Source organism: Mus pahari, chromosome 2, assembly GCF_900095145.1.
Source record: "Mus pahari chromosome 2, PAHARI_EIJ_v1.1, whole genome shotgun sequence".
In the NCBI taxonomy this organism is placed as follows: Eukaryota; Metazoa; Chordata; class Mammalia; order Rodentia; family Muridae; genus Mus; species Mus pahari.
The window spans coordinates 118,050,845-118,075,657 of record NC_034591.1 but is presented as its reverse complement, the minus strand read 5'-3'; the positions used below and the strand labels follow the sequence as shown (position 1 = coordinate 118,075,657).

The 24,813-nt window shown below is 46.4% G+C and overlaps 1 protein-coding gene across 1 annotated transcript in view; it reads left to right on the top strand.

Annotated features, from left to right (window-relative positions):
- The first annotated feature begins 3,223 nt into the window (after positions 1-3,223).
- The window catches only part of Pdzrn3 (PDZ domain containing ring finger 3), a 227,974-nt gene continuing 206,384 nt past the window's right edge, over positions 3,224-24,813 (top strand). Inside the window, exons 1-2 of the mRNA XM_021189748.2 lie at positions 3,224-4,060; positions 19,716-19,802. Coding sequence (XP_021045407.1) covers positions 3,338-4,060; positions 19,716-19,802 — 810 coding nt within the window. The 5' untranslated portion in view covers positions 3,224-3,337. The remainder of the gene's footprint in view (positions 4,061-19,715; positions 19,803-24,813) is intronic.

The following is a 24,813-nucleotide window of genomic DNA, read 5'->3' as shown; positions in this document are numbered from 1 at the left end:
CACACACACACACACACACACACACACACACACACACTTTAGAAACAGTGATAAGTCTCTCTCTTGTATGATCTTAGAAGTCTAAAAAATGTGTATTTGGAACAGCAAATGTGGGCGTGAACCTCTCTAGAGGCCTTCATTCCTTAGGATCCAAGTGAAACTGTGGCCACGCAACCCGGACTGACTGATCTCAGAAGCTATGAAGGGTCAAACCTGGTTAGTACTGGGATGGGGAAGGCACAGACTACGGTAATAAAATGGTGATGGCAGAGATAGTGAAGACTACAAAGATTTGCAAAGTTGCCAATCCCTCTGTCCAGAACTGCCCATATTTCAACCCCCAGATGCTGTGGCCACAGTTCAGTGAATATGCAATCCAGGTCAGAAAAATCAGTGTCTTTTCTCCGGAAGCTTGGCTTGTCCAGAACTCATCTTCCCGTAGTTTTACTGCATGTTTGATAGCAGCATGAAGCTTCTACTTTTCAGTGTCACCTTCCCTTCTCACTGTGTTGCCTGGACCAGGTAGGTGACTCTTCAGCCAGCTAAGGATGCTAGCCAGCTGCTGTCAGAGCCTGGCTTTAGAACGAAGAGAAGATTGCCCCCAAACACTGCAATGGTTCTTAATCTGGGGCAGCTTCTCCTCAAGAGACAATGGCAGTGACTTGGATGCCATACGTGGTGGGTGAGAGTGGTCCTTTGTCACTGCATTTATGAGCATCTCCAAGAGATGTTGCTAACCATCCCAGAATACAGAAGGCAACCCCACAACAAAGGGTGGTCTGCAGGAGTGTGTCACTAGTGAAAAACAAATCCAAAGAAGAAGAAAAGAAAAGAAAAACCGATAATGCCGTGATTTCCTCTTTTTCTTAATAGCTTTGTCTCTTGGTTCTCCTGTCCAATCCAGTGATAGAACAACATGCATGCCCCTCCCCTCACCCTCACATTCCAGGAGGTTTATCTGGCTTGGTTTTTGCCGATGTCCAAGAATTTTAATATTAACGTTAACTAATGGGGAGAGGCTTTCTGAAGATTTTGCCTTTGCCTGAAGGAGCAAAATGACAATAGGGGACAGTGTCTCCATGGTCTCAGTTCTATCTCTTTCTTTACAGCCTGCCCTCTCCACCCCCCCCCCCACCAATCTGTCACCAGGGGCCACAGATGGGTGGAGAGACAGCTCTGAAGTGTACATCTCAGGTAAGTGCTAATTTCCCATTTATGGTGTATTATGGAGTTTTCCCCGTGTTCCTCAAAACCAGTTTGGTTTGAAGATTATCACCTTGTTGACACTAGCTTGTCTATGAAACTGACAAGCCCACACACCTTGGTTGAAAGAAGATGCCTCTTACCCTTATGTGAAAGCCCACGGGTAGCTTAATAAATGCACCAGTGGAAGATTTTCCCTGCTGGAGCTTATCTGAACAAAGGTCATGAATATTTCACATCACTTGGAATCCTATAAAGAGAAATGCATTAATTGATTAAAGACAATGAAACAAAAGTATCACAACTAGACACCAAATGCCACCCATAAGGATTAAAGAATGCCATTGGGGGGTCTTAACCATGCACTGAACAATCTGGTAGGCAACAGTTAGCAACAGTTTTGCAGCGGTCAGTTCAGAACACTAATCCTTATAGACATCAAGGCAATTCTTTCCCTCCAATGAAGCAGTTCAATAGTGAAGGTCATGGGTCTTTAGCAGCCCTCTAAAGGACAGAAGTAAAAGTAATTAGACAAAATGAATGCTGTAATCCCATTTTCTTGGGTCCATACCAGACACAAAAATTCTTAGCTCTCCATTTCCAGGTTCTCTCGCGAATCTGGCAGCAGATTCAGAATGAGAATTCCAGAACTTGACATTACTCTCACTAGTGTTTCTTAGGAATGTCTACAGCCTTGAGAGGTAGTAAAACCAAAACAAAAACTACCAAAGGCATGGGTAATGTTATGAACTTTCTACTTAGACTGGTATCCCCATAGTGGTGTTTCGACCCAACGCCAGGCTTGCTCCTATGCTTGACAAGCTTCTCTGGAGTAGAAGAGAAAGGTCCAGAGCTCCGGACAGGGGATGGCAAGGGTTTTCCCACCAAGTTAAAACTCCAGGGTGTCTATAGGCCAGCAGCTTCTCCAAGGCTGCTAGGTTCTGTTAGCATGGACACACACTCAAGCTCCTTGTGGACCACTGGCTCACAAACTGAAACGACCCCAAATTCTCAAAAGAGCCTGTCTTTGATTCAGTTCAAAGAGTGATTCTTTGAACTGCTCCAGTGGGAAAATGGAGATAAAACAATAAATAAATAAATAAATAAATAAATAAATGCAGTTAAGGAAAACAAAACAACAACAAAAAACAAGCTGAAGGGCTGTTGATGGTGAGTTGGCTGGGGTAGGCCTTACTACAGGGACTTGAAGTTTTAAGCTCCTCCAGTTCTCTAATCACCAGAGTCAAGGCTCCAGTAATCGGGGGCAATAGTTTTCAAGTGGAGCTAAAGTATGCTCTCGCAACTTCGAAGCACTGGTTTTTAAGGGGACCAGTTTAGAAAGTGAGCAAAATGCTTGAGGTACTGTAGTGCCCTCTTTACAGAGGTATAAGAAGGGGACCCAGTCAACCACTCTGGCCTGTCCCATCCAGATAGCTGGAGGGGAGATCTAATTCCTGCAAATTCTCCTTCTGGCCCTAGAAACCTCTAGCTGCTAAACACTGCAGTTTTCAGATCTTCTGGTTGGGACCAAAGTTTCAGCCAGAGCGTCCCTCAGCCGCTGTAACTTTCCCCGGAGTGAAATAAATAAATAACGACCGTAAATACAGAGATAGCAGGGCCTTAGATATTTTTCACTCTAAAAGGCAAACACAGGAGAAAGAAGGAGGTGGGGAATGAAAAGTCCTGATGTGGCAGGAAACTTCTGTGGGCGAGAGTCACAGACGCAGCTCGAAACTGAGGGAGATGCTCTCTGCTGGCGTATTCTGTCTTTTAGAGAATCCTCCAAGAAAGCGGAGAGGAGACCCTAAGAGGGGCCCCATCTCCGGTGTCTGGCAGGTCTCCTTGTTTTGTGGTCAAACTCAGCCTCTTGTACCTCGAGGCCCCCTCCCTTTGACAAAAAGAGGGTCGCAAGGCCCCAGAGGCAGGATGTAAGTGCGCTCGCGCTCGAGCCAATACGGCCGGAGGAGTCCTGTTCCTCGGGCATTTTCCGAGGAAGTCTGGAGCAATTAGGCTCAGTCCTGGGAGAGCTAGCTCGAGAGCGGGCGGCACAGCCGGCGTGTCTGGGCCGCCTCGTAGGGAGGGAGGGAGGGGGCGGCCGGTCGCCCGGCGGCGACACCGGGCCCCGGCCGCCACCATGGGTTTCGAGTTGGACCGCTTCGACGGCGACGTGGACCCTGATCTGAAGTGCGCCTTGTGCCACAAAGTCCTGGAGGACCCGCTGACCACCCCGTGCGGCCACGTATTCTGCGCCGGCTGCGTGCTACCCTGGGTAGTGCAGGAGGGCAGCTGCCCCGCGCGTTGTCGCGGTCGCCTCTCGGCTAAGGAGCTCAACCACGTCCTGCCGCTCAAGCGTCTCATCCTCAAGTTGGACATCAAGTGCGCGCACGCGGCGCGGGGCTGCGGCCGGGTGGTCAAGTTGCAGGACTTGCCCGAGCACCTGGAGCGCTGCGACTTCGCGCCCGCGCGCTGCCGCCACGCGGGCTGCGGCCAGCTGCTGCTGCGACGAGACGTGGAGGCCCACATGCGCGACGCGTGCGACGCGCGGCCCGTGGGTCGCTGCCAGGAGGGCTGCGGGCTGTCGCTGACGCACGGCGAGCAGCGGGCGGGCGGCCACTGCTGCGCGCGGGCTCTGCGGGCGCACAACGGCGCGCTGCAGGCCCGCCTGGGCGCGCTGCACAAGGCGCTCAAGAAGGAGGCGCTGCGGGCCGGCAAGCGCGAGAAGTCGCTGGTGGCGCAGCTGGCCGCCGCGCAGCTCGAACTGCAGATGACCGCGCTGCGCTACCAGAAGAAGTTCACCGAGTACAGTGCGCGCCTCGACTCGCTCAGCCGCTGCGTGGCCGCGCCGCCAGGCGGCAAGGTAGGCAATCTCTCTCCTCTCTCCCTCTTTCCCTCCTTCCCTCTCTCCCTCTCTCCCTCTCTCCTCCCTCTTTAGCTGACCCAGAGTCCCACCCAGGTCCGTTGAATATAGGATGCCAAGGTCTTCCTGGGTGCATCGCCGGCCTCCTCTTGTTAGCAGCGCTTGCCAGCTGCATCACTCCGTGAGGGTTACTTAACTAATCCCAACTGAGAAACTACGGTCCCCAAAGGCAGGACATATCGGGCGAATTGAAGCTACAGCAGTTTGGGGTGGGGGGCGGAGTATGTCTGCGAACGCTAAAAGGAACCCACAACCAAGTGTAGGGTAGGAACAGAAAACGTGGCTCCAGAGTCACGGAGGTGTTGAGAAGCTTTGCCCTGCACACCAGCCAGGAAGCTGCTCATCTTGGCTGAAGATCAGAGCCATGGTCCTAGTGGATGTGACACTCCATGGGGTGACCTGGAGTGTATCTGCTGCGATCCAAAGGGGGAAAGGTGGGCAGCACAGCCCTTATGGTGCAGCTTGAAAGGGATGCCAGGAGAGAGCCCCCCCCTGGCCCCCCTTGTAAAGGCTGGATTCAAACTTGCACTTTCCTGCCAAGGGACAGGCTTCTGACCTTGAGCAAGTAGCTTAACCCCTCTAAAGTTGGAAAGTACGGTTCCTAACAACTTACAGCAGGAAAACACAGCCAGGCCCCATAGGAGTACTCATTTGGGCAGTCGAGAAAGAACTCAACGACCCACTTGCTCCAATAACTGGAAAGTAATAATTAAGTGGTAGTCTCCTTGAATTAAAACATCTCCACCTCTTGGTAACCAGCTGAGTGGCTTGTGGGTTAGCCTCCACAGGTGCCTCGGTTTACCTGAGTGTCAAATGATGTTGTTTCCGTCAAGGTGAGGATGTAGAAAATGGCCTGGCACCGTGCCAGGCTGAGAGTACCTGCAATTACCTTAAACCACTCTTGTACCATTCCCCTGCCCTGTTGATCAGGGGAATTATGTCAACCTCCCCTCCTGAGGTTCACCAGCTTCAGTGCTTCTCAGTCATTTCTCTTCTCTCTCCTTTCTCTCTCTCTCTCTCTCTCTCTCTCTCTCTCTCTCTCTCTCTCTCCCCTCCCCCCCCCCCCCGCCCTCATAAAAAAATACAGGTACAATGCTTACCAATTTGAACGTGGAGAAACTGTGGTTCCTGGAGGGACAACCGTGTGCTTAGATCAGGGCTTTAAAGGTTCAGAGGTGGGTTTTGACCATACTTGTCTCTCTAGCATAGAGGTTTTTCAACCTGTGGGTTGGGGTCTCATATTAGATACCCTGCACATCAGATACTTACAATTTGTAATCGTAACAAAATTATAGTTATGAAGTAGCAATAAAGTAATTTTATTTTATTGCCCAGAAACAGTTTCAACATAAGGAACTATATTAAAGGGTCCCAGCATTAGGCCCTGTTCTTAACCACAGTTGTGCCCTGTCTCAGTTTAACCACTGGTACCTGTTATTCTCTATTTATTAAGGGCCACCAATAGTGGTGTATGTGTGTGTGTATGTGTGTGTGTGTGTGGGGGGTGCTTTCCACTCCATCTGACCCTTATAGATGAGGGAACTGACCTGTCCAAATCCCAACAGTGGGACTCATGAGAAAGGCATGGATTTAGGTTCTGCCTCCCAGAGAGGAGAGGTTTTTACTAGACTTTGGCTCAATCTATTACGCATGTGCTGACATTTGGGGGCTTGGAAAGGCTTTGTTACTGAGCGTCTCTGTTGTCAGATGCTCTGTAGCACATTGAGCCCTACTCCTCCTGGCTTCAACTTACACCATGCCACTCACTCTACTTCATTCCAAATTCCAACAATCCAAAATGTCTCCAGATACTGTCAAGTGTCCTCCAGGGAACTGCATTTCCCTCACTTGAAAATCGCTGGTTTGCCTACAAGCAAGCGTGCCACATTTTCAACAGCTGGGTGCTTCTGCTGCCTGGCAAGGGGTGTGGACCCTGCTGCTGCCACTCTGGCTGCTGCTCCAGGTGGCCTGGCAGAGAGAGTGTCCCCCAGAGACTTGTGTCTGCTCTGTTCTCCCCACTTCCCCTCCCTCCCTCCCTCTTCCACGCCTGCATTCCGGGGCCGGGCCTGCAAGTTTCTACCCTTCACCCCCTTTCTGGCCCCTGGCCTGTCTGTCAGCTGCAGTCTCCACAGCTGGCCAGCTCTGGGCGAAGGGCAAATATTTACAGCTCGGAGGCTCACAGAGGACTGCACAGGCGCACAAGAGGCTGATGTGAGCTTGCAGTTCACCCAGACAGAGGGTTGAGCTTGCTTTTCAATCAGGCGCCAGGCTTTGGGCAAAGGCTTTCCCAAGTGTCTCTTGTTTATGCTGTCGTCTGGGTTTCCTGTGTCGTCTTACAAGTGACGCTTATTTATAAATAAGCCATTCACTCCTTCTGCGTTCATACATCATTCACTGTTGAGATAGTTTATTATTACTTCTTGACTTTTTATTTTCTTTCTGGGATGTTTGAGTAAACTCTCTCTTAGAATCAAAAATATGATGCTTGAATAAAAATTGTGGATGTGTTTTGGAGCTCTGTTGGGTAAGTAAGGGCAGAGAGTCAGGGCTGTTAAGTTCAGGCACAAGATGTTGATTTTGAGAGACAGAGAAACTCCATCCTGAAGGTGGAGCCCTGCTCAGGACCCACAGGGACCTTTGCTCCAGGCTTGGGGACAATCAAGGATGTCCTGGTCCAAAAACTGCTATTGCTGGCTTCTCAGCTTTTACCCTTAGCCAGCCTCAGATGAGTTCTTAAGGAAGCTTGCTCCTCTTGTTCCCAAGTTAACCCTCCTTGAGCTTTGCTGAGAGGGTCAGCTCTTCCTATAGTCAGCTCCAACTCCTCCCGTTAGGAGCTGTTTAAGGACTTGTGTATTTCATTGGGCCAACTTTCTGTCCCTCCTAGGTTCTGTTTATTCTTTTCCAGAGTCAGAGGGATTTAAGTTGCCTGGAAACTCTCAGAATCAAAACTTTTATTTCATATTTTTCTAAAGCCCATTGTTTGTTTCCCCGTTCTAAACTGAAGCATATAATAAAACTTGCTTCATAAAGGATCTGTCGTTCTTCAGGTTGTCTTGATCCAGTTTTTGACACCAGAGCACCCCAGATTTGACTAGATTGGACCATGTGGCTTGCCCTGGTTGAAGTGTTTTTGTTGCTTTTTCAGACCCCTGTGGGCTAGGAATCTTTGGAGAATGTGGTAAAACCCATTTTCCACAGTCTCACCCGTTAGCTACTCTTAGGAACCTAGAGCTCTTGTACATGCTAACCAAGTATACTACCACTGATTTATATCCCCAATTCTGTTTTATGAATTTTTTCCTCTGTGCAGTGTTGGTGGAGTCTGGAGCCTTATAAATGTTGGGCGAGCCTTCAACCATTGAATTAATTCCTACCCTTCAGATCATTGTCTAAACATTTTAAGACTGGGGATATTATTTTAAAGCTGACATCAACAGCAGTGGTCCAAGAAGATGCCTCTGATTTGCCTGAGGCCACATCTCTTGGTAGAAGGCCTGACATGAGTGCCATACTTCAGTTAAAGAGGTTTGCTTCCACCCTCGGTTTCCCACCCTGACCTACCTACCTGTTTGCTCTCTGGCAAGGTTGAAGCCCTTGGTATAACTTCAGCATCATTAAGACACTTAAAGCTCATCTCTGTGCCCTTTGACCCTCTGGGTCCAGTCAATCATGGAATCCTGGTTTACCTCTTAACCTGTCTTGCGCCTACCTGTTTACTCTGCTCTTAGTCATTCAGACAATCTTCTGTCTCAGTCAGAGGTTCTCAACTTCAACACAGCCAACGTTTGTACTGGCTGGCTCCTGTTGTGCCTGTGTTACTTACTCTAGTGGTGTACCCTGACATCAGCACACCTTGAGGAGCAGCATTCCCTAAGCTGTGATAATCAGATCCACCTGCAGCCACTCCATAATGAGGAACAAGAAGACTGACCTTTTTTTCAGCCATCCCATCCCAGCATCATCTCCTGCCTGGACCAGCCACTCCTCCCCAAAATCTTTCATTTTACATCGTTCTTTACCTATCACTAGCAACAGCTTCTTCTGGATGTAGTGATGCTGGACCACGACGGAAAGGAGACGAAGTCAGTTATTTACTAAGGAATAAACCTAAGGGTGGACAGACAGTCCCGGGCTAAGAGGGGAGAGGTAGAAAAGGAGCAAGTGCTGAGAAGTATGATTGGAAACACTGTTCCAGGGAGAGAGAAAAGCAGGTGCAAAGGCCCATGGTTAGTTAGATAGGAGCCTGGAGGCTTAGCCACAAAGCCCTCAGAACTCAGTGAAGTCAAGAGAAAGAACACCAACAAGTGGATGTAGCTGGATGCCGTTTGCTAGACCTTTTGCCTTCTCCTGCCCAAGGCAAAGAAAGCAGAACAGAGTGAGATAGGATTGACACCTGATTTTTTCTCTCTCCCTGGAATGGTGTTTCCAATCATACTTCTCAGCACTTGCTCCTTTTCTACCTCTCCCCTCTTACCCCGGGACTGTCTGTCCACCCTTAGGTTTATTCCTTAGTGAATAACTGACTTCGTCTCCTTTCCGTCGTGGTCCAGCATCACTACATCCAGAAGCCAGGCTTCTCTGATATTATAGATGATATCTGGCATCCTAAGGCTCTCCCTTGTTCATGGAATTTATGCTAGTTATAACTCTCTAATTAGAAGGGTCTGTCTGGTGGAGGACTGTCTCCTCCCTGCTACAGTTCTCCCCATGTGTCACTTAAGTACTAGATGGCCACTCTTTTTTTTTTTTTCTCTTTCTCTTTTAATTTCAGGATTTATTTGTTATGATATTTTTCTCTCTAAGAGAAATATATAAAAATTCATTTCATAGATCATATCAGGAGGAATTTTTGTTATACATTATAAAAATTAAAACCAATTGTATCAAAAATATCTACAGCATTTTATATATTTAAACAACTATTCACATGGCTACATAAATCCTTAATATCTTTCTACGTTACTTAAATTTCTCAATTTTTGAAGCAACATTAAATATCTTTTTAAGAGAGTATTTTTTTTAACTTTTTTCCAATTTTTTATTAGGTATTTTCTTCATTTACATTTCAAATTCTATCCCCAAAGTCCCCTATACCCTCCCCACCCTGCTCCCCTACCCACCCACTCTCACTTCTTGGCCCTGGTGTTTCCCTGTACTGGGGCATATAAAGTTTGCAAGACCAAGGGGCCTCTCTTCCCAATGATGGCCGACTAGGCCATCTTCTGCTACATATGCAGCTAGAGACACGAGCTTTGGGGGGTACTGGTTAGTTCTTATTGTTGTTCCACCTATAGGGTTGCAGACCCCTTCAGCTCCTTGGGTACTTTCTCTAGCTCCTCCATTGGGGGCCCTGTATTCTAGATGACCACTCTTATCATCAATAAAAACCATTCATGTTGCTCATGAAGAATGGACTTGTATTACAAACAATAAGTTTTCCTATGTCATCCATATGTCAAATTGTTTCCACGTTTTTGGGAAGACATTGTTTTTCTTCTGTGAGATCCACCTGGATCAAGTTGTATAAAAGCTTCAAATGCTGAAACTGTTTTTGGCCATTTAGAACTGGAGATAAGTTAATTTAACAAATAATTGTGTCAAGAAAGTATTCCAGATGTGCGAAGGCTTTGAAATGAGTCTATCCGGTGTTTGCCCTTGGGTGTTCTTTGTTTCAGACAAGTGTTAGAAAATAGCTGTTCCTTAGTGTGTTTAACAAAACAGCCTCTTTCAGCTGAAAGAACTGCGGGCTGACAGTTGTACTCCGTTTCAGTGATTTATAAAGAAGGTGAAGATTTGGTTTACAGATATATTAGCTATCCTGGAGTCAGTGTGTATAACTGTTGGGGTTGGAAATTCTTCTGAGATTAATGTATGAGTGGTTCTTTTAGCGTTTGGAGGTGATGCATACCTCTCTGGGTGTGGATTTGGTAAGTGACCATCCATGTGTCAGGTGATTCTCACTGATGAGCATCAGGTAGTTCTCACTGGTGAGCATCTGTGTGTCAGGTAGTTCTCACCGGACTGGAACCAGCATCCTTAAAAGTACCCAGCAGGTTTCACTGCTGCTGACACCTGAATCACTGCTGCTGACACCTGAAGGTGCCACACAGTGTCTTGAGACACCACTCTTGTTGCATTGGAATTCTCCAGCTGGCTTTCTCTTATTTTCATGGAGAGGGTATAAAATGTTTGAAGCCAGGGACTGAGGAGGTAGCTTGCTATGTAAGCACTGAGGATCTGAATTTGAATCCCCAGCATTCAGGTAAAACGTGAGCACTGCAGTGCATACCTATAGTGTCAGCAGGACGGAGGCAGAGAGCAGAGAATTCCTGTTGCCTGCTTGCCAGCCAGCCTAGCTGAATTGGTGAGTCTCGAAATGTATAGACATTTGTATATGTATATGTGGAGAAGAGCAATTGAGGAAGACAGCAGCCCTTAACTTCTGGCTTTCACATACTTGAATCTATGTGTACACACAGAGGAACAGGTACACGCATATGCACATACAAAGCAGAAAAAAAAACAACAACTAAACAAAATAAAAAAATATTACCCCACCCAAAAAAAAAAAAAAAACTGTGATGGTTTGTATATTTTTGGACCAGGGAGTGGCACCATTTAGAGGTGTGACCTTGTTAGAATGGGTGTGACATGGTTGGAATAGGTGTGTCACTGTGGGTGTGGGCATAAGACCCTCACCCTAGGTGCCTGGAAGTCAGTCTTCCACTAGCAGCCTTTGGATGAAGATGTAGAACTCTCAGCTCCTCCTGCACCATGCCTGCCTGGATGCTGCCATGCTCCAGCCTTGATGATAATGGACTGAACCTCTGAACCTGTAAGCCAGCCCCAATTAAATGTTGTTTTTTGTAAGACTTGCCTTGGTCATGTTGTCTGTTCACAGCAGTAAAACCCTAACTAAGGCACTAACCAACCAACCAACCAACCAACCAACCAACCTACCAGCCAGCCAACTAACCAACCAACCAACCAACCAACCAACAAAAAACCCAGACACATTCTAAACCAGTTTGGCTAAAACTAGAAATGAGATGGTAAGGGCAAAGCTGCCTTTAAACCTAGTTTTTCCTGACTTCAATCTCATACACTTTCATCAAAATAAGAATACTTTATCCAATACCAATTAGTCACTCCTGAAATCATATACATATAAGCAGTCCTAAACAGATACATCACGTTGTATTTACATACTTCCATATTTATGCACGCATACACACACATCAATAATAGTCATAGAAAAAGAGCTCACATTTGAGAAAGAGAAGGGAAGCATGGGGGGTAGAAGAAGGGAGGGGGAAATATATAATTATATTTTAACTAAAATTTTAAAAAAAATAAAAGAGGACTAGTTTATCATTCTGAGAAGTACTCTCTTGCAGTCTCCCACGGGCTTCCAAAGGATCATTGTCATTTGTGCCTAGCTCTGTGTTGGTCTGGAGTGTGAATGGAGTCTCTAGTTCATTCTCAGGGAGACCTGGTCACTCCCTACTATAGACAGGTCAGAGCCCAGACAATTGAGTACCTTGACCGATGTGCTGCCTGGCTCCTTCTGCTGGTTTTTCTTGCCTTCCAGTGCATGGATTTCCTCCCCTTGCAGAAATTGTCATGTTCACAGATCCTACGCAATGCATAGGGAGTACAGACCACAGTTTGGCTAGCAGAGACACTCAGGCAATGCAGATAAAAACCAACCAAACAGCCAAACAACCAAACAACCAAACAAAATGATAGTGTCCAGGAGGCGATTATAGCATTTTATTTCTTTCATTTTTTTCTCCAAGTTATCTTAAGAGGGGTTCAGGGTGGGAAATAGATAAAATTGTCCCAAATATATTCTGTTGTTCAGTTCCCTATGTCCTTAAGTACCAGGTACTGTGGTGGACTTTGGTACTAAGGCAAAAATGAGCATCTTTAGCTCAAGGGCGCAGTCAGACACCTACTTATGAATTGAAATCACCCTAACTCTTATTATTTGTCGATCCAAGCTTTGTGTCTGTCAGGTTACCCTTCTCCCCCTGGCCCCAGTAATGGTGCCTTAATAATCTAGTTCCAATAAGAAAGAGATTGGTATAAGGCAATGATTACTCTTGTAAAGAAAATAACTACCAGATGGGCTTGGGTGGCCATCTTTCTCATCCATTGCCATATGTGTAATTGCCGGTGTGTAACAGGGCAGAGGGAGCGTATAACCTTGGTTTGAGTGTGGCCTGCAGCAACCACAACCTTGGAAACTGGGGATGGGTATGCCAGATGAGTCCTTGGCAGACAGTTCACCCTGTTTGCTAGTAGCTGTTTTCAGGTACTCATAGCTTTGCTGCAGGAACATGAAGAGAGGGACAGGAGTCCCATCAAGTTGAGGGTCAGGGTTGGATGCAAGCTATCCAGAGTAGAGCTGGCTATGAGATCTTAGACACTGTGGCCTAAAGGACCATGTGTGTCTTCCCCCTGATGTTCAGGGATGCTGAGAAGAACTCCCAGTTCCTATAAACAGGAAAATAATGGCTTTACAGTTGCTAAGTGAAGTAGACTTTGCTCTCTGTAATTTGGCAAAGAAAATACTTTGGGTGGGTCTTTGGATGTTTAAAATTTCTTACCATGCTACTCAGAGGGCTGCAGCAGGAGGATGGCATTCAAGGCTTGTCCTGTGCTTCATAATGAGAATGCATTCAAAACAAACATTTGCAAACTCTTATCCACCCTGTTTAGTCCATTTGGATTGCTGTAACAAGAAATGCCATAAATTGGGCAGCTTGTAAACAATAGGAATTGGTTTCTTAAGGTCTGGAGTCTGAGAAACCCAAGAAGACAAACGTGGCACATTCAGTGTTGTTGGGTGAAGGCCTGAAGCAGCCTTGGTTCACAGACAATGTTTTGTTTTGTGTGTGTGTGTGTGTGTGTGTGTGTGTGTGTGTGTGTTTCCCCATGCCTTTATAGATGAGGTAAGAGGCCCTTTGGGGCCTTTTTTGAAGGCACTGATTCCTAAACACCTTTCAACATGCCTTCCTTCTTCTACTAATAGTATTGCCCTTAAATATGATTTCAACAAAATTGTTAAAATGTCTTAAGTTGTCTGTACATATACATACATGTGTATGTGCAGGGAGGGGGCTCTATAGGGCAGAGGCCAACATTCAGTGTTATTCCTCAGGTAATGTCCACCTTAGTTTTTGAGACTTAATCTTTGAGTGGTGTTGAACTTGGTATGTATGGTAGGTTGGTTACCCAGAGGTCCCCGGGGATCCAGCAGTCTCCACGTCCCCAGCCCTGTGTGTACCACCACCTCTTAGGACAGTCTTATTGCTTGTGCGGCATGCACCTTACTGACTGAGCCAGCTCCCAACCCCCTAATATCTGGATATTGAGGGCACACACATTTTCACAGCAGAACACGCCCTTGATGGACACGTCGGGGATGTTGCCTTTGAGGTTCTGATGGCAGTGGTGTTTCACATCGTGTTTGGTTGTTTCCATGAATCGCTTATGAACCGTCTCGAGGAAAGCAAGGGAGTCAATGAGAAAAATGAAGAGATGCGTATGTGGAGCTTAGCTCGTGGAGATACAGAATCAAACCCTCGGGGATTCTGCCATTTGTTGAGATGATGCGGCAAACTTTTGAGTAGAGCAGAAGTGAGGACACTTTGTCTCTGTTATGTTATTCTCCAGATACATGCTGTTTGGCTTGCAGATGTGTACGTGTGATTTGGCAGAACTAAAATCCCTGCAGAAGCTGTCCTTTGGTCCCATGTACCTGTCTTCCTGGGCCCTTCATCTCTCTCTGTTCTCTCTACACTGTCCTGGGAAGTCATACATCCTGGCTTGTCTCATCCAACTGAAACTTGTATTCAAGTATCATCTCCATCACCCGCCTCTGCCTTAGGCTCAGTGTCCCCCTTCTTCTGTTCTTTCTCTGAGATCCTTTATTTCAACTGGAATTTGAATTACAAGGAGGGCTTAGGCTATGCTCCTTCATTGAGAATGGCAAAGGCTGAACTACAAAGAGGACAAAAGGCTCCAAGTGTAGGGAGTGAAGACATCCCCAGCCCTTCCTTACAGAACTTCTGGCAGATGGCTCTGTCTCTGTCCCTCCAACCCCCAGCTCTGCGCATTCTTTGCTTGGCGACAGCCAAATATACAGCACTTTCATGTCACTAGTCAACAGACAGGCCTGTTTCCCAGCTGCGTGGGCCTCAGGGAACTTGGCTAATCTGAAGCTGAGAGGTGTCCTGTCACCCCAGACGGCCCTGTGGTCGGTCAGACAGGTCGGTCAGTTCCATTTCCCCTGTACCCCACTGGGCAGCTTTCCAGTTCAGCTAGCCCTGTTCCAGGAACCCACCACTGCACTGAGCCAGCCAGGAACAGCCCTCGCTTTCAAAAAGGAGTTTTTGAAAGAGTTCATAGTGGCAGCGGCAGAGATGGATGCTGAAAGAGACATACTGATTAGTGATAGCCTGAGTCCAAGCTTCTGAAGCCAGAGAAATGTGACAGAAGAGGACTGAAATGCATAGGGACTTTGTCCCTAGAGGTCAGGTCATACTCTTCAGTGCTGAGAGAGCCGTCCTTATCGGAGTGTCTTCCAGACAATCAAAGTGGAACAACACATCACGTAACGAGATGAACAGAGAAATGCGTTAGGCAGTTCTGGCACATGAGGACATGATAAAAGTCTGGTTACACCAGGCTGACGCCAGGATATAGCATCCCACGGGACCACTCATATATGTGGTCTGCCTTTAAGTAAAAAAAAATCCTTGAAGGGGAAACAGCATCATTAAGAGGTTTGTGGCAGTACATGGAATATGTGACTTCCATCCTGAAGTTTCCTTCACTCCCCAAATTCTTAAATAGCTGGCTGTAGAGTTGAAAGCAGAAGCAGCTGAGAGTTCAGATGATCCAACAGGTCCATATTGGAAGAGGAAAGAGGGATTTTAAGCAATATCACATTAATAGTCCTGGGAAGTAGGCTTCTATTTTTTTCTTGTGGCCTCCTGGCCTGGGGCCTCCGGAGATTTCATGCCCTTGTTTGAGTACAGCCCCTTCTCTAATGTTAATGTGTCCTTTTTCTTCCCTTAAAGATGTAAGGCTAGCCCAAGGAGACCAACATCACACTAAAGAGCCAGCTGTCTTCTTAGCTAGAGTTCTAGAATGGTGGTAGCTTGTCAGTATGCGTTAGATCTGTCTGTCCAGCTACAAGAAACAATGATAATCACTCAAATCTCTTTCCCATCCAGTGATGTGCTCCTCTGTCTATGGGGTCCAAGGGAAGAGACGTGAGCACTGTTACAGAGCCTGGACATCTGAAGGCAAAGCTCCCGAAGAAGGCTTTCCTGACTTCCACTTGCTGCTGTCTTCTTCTCTTGCTTTCTTCTTCTCAGCCTTAAGCCTGGTTGCTGACCTGAGTGTGCGGCCCTCCCTACGGACCCTGCTCCCCTTCTCCCTTCTGCCTCCACAACTCAGAGTCAAGCTCACAGTTTCTTGGGTCTGCGCGAATACAAGTGGCATCTACTTTCCATCTGCTTTGCTTCTAGGGCCTCCTCCTCCTCTGCCTGGCCATGCCCCGTGTCCCGTGTCCCATTACCGTTCTGCTGGCCCACAGCCCACCTTCTTTTTTTTTTTTTTTAGTTTTTATTAATGTTATATTTATTATTCTTAATAACCAAAAGACAATTAAGAGTATAGCGCCACACCTATAGTCCCACACCTACCACACACTAGGTGCTCTGTATTCATTAGCTCCCAATGCTCATCCCTTGGATCACATGCCATCCTTCCCTTCCCTCACACACACTGAGTTGTGCATCCCTGGTCCTGCCTGCTTTTTTGTTTGTTTTTGGTTTTTTGTTTGTTTGTTTGTTTTTGTTTTGTTTTTTCGAGACAGGGTTTCTCTGTATAGCCCTGGCTGTCCTGGAACTCACTTTGTAGACCAGGCTGGCCTCGAACTCAGAAATCCGCCTGCCTCTGCCTCCTGAGTGCTGGGATTAAAGGTGTGTGCCACCATGCCTGACCCGGTCCTGCCTGTTTTATCATTGATTCCCGTGTTAGGAATCTAAGGTCTTCAAAGAAAGGAATTTAATATTTGTTATCTCCGTAGCTTCAGTGCCTTGTTTAGAATCTGGTACCCAGGAGATACTTAAATAAATTTATTATGCAATTTTTTTTGTTTTGTTTTTTCGAGACAGGGTTTCTCTGTATAGCCCTGGCTGTCCTGGAACTCACTTTGTAGACCAGGCTACAGCCCACCTTCTTGTCTGCCCGTCTAGGCTGAGCTTTGCTCAGAGTCTGAGCTGCCTGCCTTGCTTTTTTTTTTTCTCATCACACGTGCCCTCCCCAGTGTGAAATGTGTCTACCTGGGATTTTTTTCCATCGGTATTCTAGAGTTACTTTTACAGTCTTGGAAAAAAGGGAGGGATGCAACACAAGAGTAGTACCTTCCTTTTTGTTTATTTTTAAAATTTCTTTTATTTTCGGTGCCAGTTCTTCAAGCTTGCCTTACTATCGACTAAGCTATTCTCCAGTGAATGGATTTGGGGGAATCGTGACTGATGGGTTAAGGAACATCCCAGCATCAGTGCTGAGCCAGGTCCATCTCAGCATCCAGCCTTGCTTATGTCTTGAGCACTTCCTATGGGCCGGTATACTCAGGCTTACGTGGATCCTTGTGAGGTATTGCCTGTATCATCTGTTATCGTGGTACCCGTGGCATGAGAAGAAGCTATTAATCCCTTTCTGTGGATCAGGAAAATGACTTCAAGTCATGACTTACAAGATTTTACCTAAGGTGCTGTTGGTGTCAGGGGCATGGTACTTTCAGGATTTAGCAAGCTCTGAAAAACATGCCCAGTCTCCACTGTTATAGAATCCAGGATGCCTGTTCAACTTTAAAAGCTGCCGTATCATATAATCCAGGAGTGTTCAGCCTTTTGCTATTACTATGGTGCAGACAGATTTAGGACAGGGTGCCAACATTTGCAATCATCCCACAGACAGCAAGGGTGCTGGAGTTTCCCAGACCTCAGTTCTAGTCTCTGGGCTCCCACTTTATTTCTGTTTAACCTTGAGCCTGTATGTGATTGCCCCTGTGCCCCTGTATTGAGAGACAGGTGTGTCGCTTAATCAGCTGTTCACATTAAGTTGGACCCTTTCCCGTGTCTGATCCCCCTACTCTGAATTTTGGAGATAGTTGCATAGCATGGCTTGGAATAAACCCCCAAATGATCCAGTACTGCTTAAATAGTCCCTTAAGTGGAAGACACCACTAGACCAAAGTATAACTTGTCAGGACGGCAGCATGGGTGAGAGCTCTCGAACACACCCCTGCATACTTCCCTTTAGTTGGTGAAACGTAATTGAATGGAAACCATTTTTCTACAACTCTTTTCTGACATATTTTGCACCCAGGAACAGATTACAAAGTTTTTCAGAGATGAATGTTTCTAAGTCTGATGTTTATATGGAATCTGATGGTGGAAGCCCTAATTCATAGCTCACCTGCAAAACTGAGCAAGTGAAGGTTGTTGGAGAACACAGTGGGAGAGGAAACACAGAATGAAGCCCGTGGGAAGAGAACAGAGCATGGTGTTTGGTAGTGGGGTGGAGAAATGAAAGAATTCAGTTCCTGCTGACCTTCAGCTTAGCTATCTCAGCATCCCATCCCTGGCGACTCTCCTACACCTTCGCTTACTGCTGTGGCTCAGCCCGAGGTGATATTCTGCCATCGGAATCCAGTCTGGGCACCAGACTCATTCAAGGTGGCTGTGGAGCAGCCTCCTTTCTTCTCGTGGATTGCCTCCAGCGAGGAATTGCAGGCCAACTTGATTGTTGGGAAAGGTTCTTTGCAAGCTGCTGCTGAGCGGAGGAATATTCTGTTTGGGGCATGGCTGTCTTAATCCTTCCAAAGATACCCAAGGTCAAGTCCCTGAGCATCTCAGGTAGCATTCTTTGACAGTTTCAGGAGTTTGTTCTGTTTCTGAATCCTGGGCAAACCTTCCTACACTGAACCTCTTTCCTGACATTTTAGCAGTAGCAGCCAAGAGGACAGGGTATAGATTTTGTAGCCCTGCATAGAAATGCCTTCTATATGCCATCCTGAAGCAAAGCAGCATGGGTAGACTTGGAGGCTGTTCGTCTAAATATTAGCTCATTGACAGGTAATATCTTGGGCACAATCTTTCACCTATATTTGGAGGATGGAAATAGCATCAGTTTATAAAACTGTGTGCATTAGTAAATGAAATAAAGCAGTTCACGTTGAGTATAACTTTTGGCATATAGCAAAAACTGAAAATATTAGCTGTTGCCATTGGAAATGGAGCATAACAATATTTTTTTTACTCCTCTCCTTCCCTCCCACCCTCTTTTTCTTCCTCCTTCCCACCCTTCCCTTCCCTCTCCTCCCTTCTCTTCCTAATTTGCTCCCTCCTTTGGTCCCCCCTCCCTCCCTTCCATCTACCTTCATGATTCTCACACAGTAGATTTGAAAGTAAACTTTGGGTTCATTTGATCCTGCATTCTTCTTTGTGCACCATTCGAGGTTGTCAGAGCACAGTCATCTGCCTTGGATTAGTGTGTAACTGTACAGTTTCCATCACCGATTGTTATGAAAGCCAGGCATGTAAGCCATGTGCGATAACTTGTTCAAAGTACCATGTATTTCTAACTTTTCACCCTTCTAAGAGAGCACAGTAAGAGATGGACTTCCAGTCCATCTGGATGAATTTCCGGTGTCCAATACAGAGAGCTGGAAACTGTCTCACTAGAAAAATATTTGAAGCTGTGTTAGTGAACTTAATGTGCGTATGTCACAGAACAAGAAGTAACAGTTCATACACGAGATGGCTCTATTTTTACTGCTCTCCTATCGCTTAAGAGTGTTAGCTGAGGTGCCTGGCATCTCTGTCCCTTTCGGCTGCCTGTGTGACCTGTCCAGGTGACTACAGCTTGTTGGATCTGAGGCTGTCATGATGTCTAGCTCTCCCCAGCATGTCTTGTGTTAAGGGGTTCTCCATTTCCTACATATCAGTCAGTAATGACTGTGTGAAAATGAGCCCTTCCCCTCTGGAGCACTGTTCAGGGTTTTCTGCTTTCAGTCCACATTTTGCATCTGACAGTTGCTTACACACACACACCACTGTGTCTCCCAAACAGAGATGATATTGACAGGCCATTGCATGTGCTCACACTTCCGAGAGGATTGCCATTTGACCCTCTCGTGATGTGACATGAATGCCGTCCTTGAGAAGTATAGAGAAACAGGGAGTGGCCGTCTAGACAGGCAGAGTCCAGCGGGCCAAAAGAAGACGGCATCTGTAGACCTAGGAGTCATCAATAATGAATGATTGGGGGCTTGTCTGGACGCCTCCAGACATTCCTCTGTGGTCATCCCAGGCATGTCTGCAAGGTCCTAAAGGCAGGGCTGAATTTCAGATTGGGTTCTAAAAGTTTCCTCTGCCAAGCTTCTCAAGAGATAAGAATTTATAAAGCAATTAGCTCCATAGTCTTGAGACTCCTTGCATAAGAAGAAACTGCTACCCTCAATTTCCTGTTTGCAAACCAACGTTTTAACTCGTTTGTTGTCTTGCAGGGCGAAGAGACCAAAAGCCTGACTCTGGTCCTGCATCGGGACTCTGGTTCCCTGGGATTCAATATCATCGGCGGCCGACCCTGTGTGGTGGGTTAATTGCTAAAATGTTTTTTGTTTTGGTTTTTTCCTCTGTGGAGGTTGGGAGAGAGGTCGAGGATGAGGACTGGATGCTCGCTAGCTTCATTCTGCTTGCTGGCATTAGTGTATGTGTGTGTGTGTGTGTGTGTGTGTGTGTGTGTGTGTGTGTGTGTGTGTGTGATGTTTTCACACTCAGGGCTGTTCATATTGATCAGTAGTATGTGTCTGACATTTTTAACTCTTGCTTTACAACATTGGCCTCAGACCTTTCTTTCAAGCCATTGGCCTTTAGGGTTGCCTCAGAGATTGTGTAGCAGGAAAGCTGAATGAAATTGTGTGATATGGATGTAGCTAGACATGAATGACCAGTTACCTCCCAAATGAGCTAGATTGTGGGTGCCCCATGTGGAAATGACAGCTTGAACTATGCTTTGCCACCTTGGCATTACTCATGGACAAGGTTCAGTCCCTTCCTTGGGAAGCCATGTCAGCTCTTTGGCCATCCCATCCCTCAATGGTCCCTCCTCTAGATGGAAGAGGCCAAATTCCTGTCTGCTAGCTTAGCTTTGAGGAAAATGGCTTGAGGAAGAGTTCTGGGGATGGCGAGGGACGCTCTTCAGACTCTCAGCATTTAAGGAGAATCAGCTGAGTGCCTGCTGTCTCTTCCTCTGGTTTAGCACTGACCATGTGCTGCTAGACCTTGTTTACCAACTAAAAATAGTTCAAGAAAACAAGATTTGCTCATTCAACAAATACACACTGAGCACTGTTATTTGCTAGAGACTGATAGGTACAGTAGAGGCCAAAGAGACTGGGACCCTGTAGTCAGGGAGTGATTGCTGGGTGTGGATTGGGGTTGTCAGACACAAAACAAATCTACGTGTCAACCATAGACTGGGAAAAATGGGGTGGAAAGAGCATCATTATTAGTGGCAGTCAGGAAAGCCTAGAGGAGATAGCTGATTGAATCCTGAAGTAGGAGAAGGTGCCAGCCCTGCAGAGATGGGGATGTCCCACCCACCCTCCTGGGGCTCACATTTTCAAGGAGAGACTGATGTAGTAGGAGAGGACCATGCCACTAGAGATGCTCTGAAGGAGAAGGCATCTGAGAGAAGGACCACTGAACTGAGTTCTGGAAACAAATAGGACTCTGCTCAATTAAAGGAACGTTTAGATTTAGAGACAGGCTTTTGCTATGAGTCCACCCTGGCCCAGAACATTTGATTTTTCTTGCCTCAGCCTCCTGAGTGTTGGTTTTCTCCATAAGCACCCCTATGCCTGGGTTCATAAACTGTGTTTTGTCTACACACACACACACACACACACACACACACACACATTTTTGAAAGTACTTGAAGATCACTGAGATAGAAAACAGTGGATTTGGCAGTGCTTATAAGACCTAGAGGTCCCCTAGGGCAGGGGTAGGATTTGGGGCAGCTAGATGTAATCAAATGACCTGAGTTGAGGGGTGTGCAGAGACGTGATCAAAACGGGATGCAGTCAGTGCTGGGTCTGGACTCTGACATAGTGTGGGCAGTGACTTGCTGCACAGTGTTTTCACTCAAGGGGAGTGACGGGAGATTTATGGTGGAATTCCTGTAGCTTTTAGCCAAAACCACAGTTTCAAAAACAAAGTTTTGTTTTTAAAAACTGACAGCCTTGTCAGAGACGATATGTAGTAGATAAAATGATGAACGTCATCTGTCTGGGACAACATTTTAAATGCTGGGTGGGGGTGGTAGCCCTTCCCACTTTACTAAACCAGAGGAATGAGCTCACAGATTCCCATCATCTTTGTGGAAATCTTACCAAAATGGAGAAGCACGCATGAGGCTGGAGCTTTTCCGAATTCCCTCTTGTATTTGATGAGCCCAGGCTGGGCGCCTCTGTGATTCTGATCCCTGAAAGCCTCAGCTTTGGGAAGGGGGAGGGAGACAGGCAGGCCTCAAGGCCTCAGTCTGTAAGCATTTGACCTCAGCTAACAACAAAGAGGGGCTTGGATCTATGCCAACTTATAAAAAAAGACATATTTGTAACAGGGGTGGGGAAGGGCATTGCTTGGTGCTAGAGCCCTCATCCAGCAGCATAGCACCCTAAAAGGAAAAAAAAAAAAAAACAGAAAACAGACAAAGAAACAAACAAACAACCTGATGAGAGAGCGTGTAAGCTTCCTCTTAGAGAATAGATGGGCTTCCCTTGGATTGCATTTGTGATGGTGCTCCCTCATCTGCCACCTTCTGTTGTCAGATTTAACCAACCTCTGGAAACCGCGATGCACTCCACTTACTAGATGTTTCAGAACCTTCTGCAGCAGACAGAGCCTGAACTAGGACGACCTTGTCTCTGCCCTAGGTAGAACTACATCAAAGCCCAGCGTTTGCAAAACCTTGGTGTGGAGAGGCACTTGTATGGGTGGTGATTGCTGAGAAACCCATTATGCTGCGTGCAGGAGACTGTTGGGCAGCCACACCCCAGGAGGGGTGAAGGGTTTTTCCTCCTCCCTGAGAAGATGGTTTCTGCTTTTCAGTGTGTGTGTGTGTGTGTGTGTGTGTGTGTGTGTGTGTGTGTGTTTCCACTTCTTTTACTTTTAAAAAGTTGATTTACTACAAGCCCAACCTGTGATTTTGTAGCCTTTTAAGAAGTTCCCTCTGGATTTGGTCCTGAGCTAACAATCTATATGGGGACTGAGTAGATGGCTTAGTGGGTAAAGTGCTTGTTGAACACTCATGAGGAATGGAGTTCAGTCCGTAGCATCCACATGGAAAGCCAGAGGTTGTAGCCCTAATGCTGGAGGGTGGGCAGAGACAGGAGGGTTCCAAGTACTATCTGTCCGGGCTACTTTAGCTAGCGTAGCTCAAATGACATGGTCAGCTTCAGTAAGAGACTTGGTTTGGAGCTGCTGGTGAGTTAGTCCAGTGGGCAAACGTGTTTGCTGCTGAGCCTGAAGACCTGACTTTGGTGCCCAGGACTCACCTGAGGAAGAGGCCTGGCATGAGTATCTCACACACACACACACACACACACACACACCACACACACACACACACACACACACACACACTTGAGCACTCTTTAAATGTAGATGCACACAATTATAAACCATACATTCTGAATAGCAGAAACCAGAAGGAAGTTCGGTTTCACATTGATGTGTTTCCTTGCAGTGTTGATTACAAGTTTTCCAATTAGCGGAAAAAGCATATCAAAATCTAAAATGTATTCTGCACTTCACCAGAGTGGGAGGGGCTGGCAGGTCTCTGAGTAGGTAGGAAAAAAAGCTGAACTGAATTCCAAGTGCAGGCACACGTCTTTAATCCCGGCACTCAGAGGCAGAAAGAAGCAGGTGGATCTCTGAGTTTGGGGCCAGCCTGGTCTACAGAGTGAGTTTTAGCAGAACCAGAGCTAAGCAGCCAGGCATACATGTTATCCGGTCTGGACGTTGAAAGGAATATAAATGGTTTCTTTTCCCAAGGAGTTCCTATGGGATGCTTGGTTGGACAGTAAAATAGCCTAGCCCAGGGCCTCTGACATCAGGACTGTCATTGCAGGAGTCTCTGTAAAACAGTCAAACAAACCCCATCACCTACTTATCAGTTCTCATAAGAAGCAGTAGCCGGTCAGGAGTACCCTGTCATCTAAGCCTTGAGCAAGTGCATTTTATATCTGGGTCCTCCTGGAATGAAAGCAGCCCTTCTTGTTTTTCTCTGACTCAAGACAGTAAAACAAATACTATGGTACATTAGTTCATCTTGATTAATAGAGCAGACTTGGAGTATATTAGAAGAAGAGTCAGGCAAACTAAGAGAGAAGACAGATACCCAAGAGGAAAATCTGGCTGTCAGGAATGGGCTTCAACTGGTTTTCTTTCACTTTTGTGCTTTCTGTGTGCATGTATTCATATGTGTGCAGGTGTGTATCTCTCTCTGTGTGTCTCTCTCTGTGTCTGTCTCTCTCTCTCTCTCTCTCTCTCTCTCTCTCTCTCTCTCTCTCTCTCTCTCTCTCTCTCTCTCTCTCTCTCTCTCTCTCTGTGTGTGTGTGTGTGTATGCTCACATATGTACACCTATGCATTATAGCCAGAGGGCCTCTCCAACTGTTCCTCAAGCACCAGCCACATGGTTTTTATTAACTTCAAAAGGATAGATTGTATTGTCAGGAAATTATACACTAATAACTGATTAGTCACTTAAATCACTCTTCTTATTCTTTGTGTGGGTAGTTGGTTTGTTTGTTTTGTTGTTGTTCCTTGTTTTGTTTTGAGACAGGGTCTGTCTGTGTAACCCTCTCTGTCCTGAAATGCTATGTAGATCAGGCTGGCCTCAAACTCACTGAGATTCCCCTGCCTCTGCCTTCCAAGGTCTGAGATTAAAGGCGTGTGCCACCCACACCTCCAGCATCACTTCTTTAAACAGTCTGTTCTACTTAATGTTTTAGATATATAAACACTAGTACCAAAGTATCGAATTATATAGTCACCCGTAATTTTAAAACTATGAACTTGCCTGTCATCATTGTGTAGAGGCCTTGCTAATCTCTGTATCTGTATGGTTCTGGTTTTAGTATTTGTATTGCTGAAGAGAACATCACATTGTTTCTTTTGAGACAGGGTCTCCTTGGCCTGGAACTCACCAAGTAGACTAGGCTAGCTGGCCAGCCAGCCCTCGTGATCTACTTGTCCCAACCTCTACAGCCCTGGGATTGCAGTCTGCTGCTGCTGTGCCTTGCTTGCTTGCATAAGAGTGTGTGTGTGTGTGTGTGTGTGTGTGTGTGTGTGTGTGTGTGTGTGTGTGTGTGGTGCCCGTGTATTCTCAGGAGTTCTGGGGTATTGAACTCAGGACCTCATGCTTGTAAGGCAAATGCTTTACTAGCTGACCTATTACCACAGCCTCCTCTTTGTATTTTTGCATCCCAGCCTCACCCTTTACCACTGTTTTATACCAGATTCTGGTGCTGGGTGTTGCTTGTTCCTCTTAGATTTTTGCTTGAACTTCCTTGCATTCCTTTATGATAATTATTTAG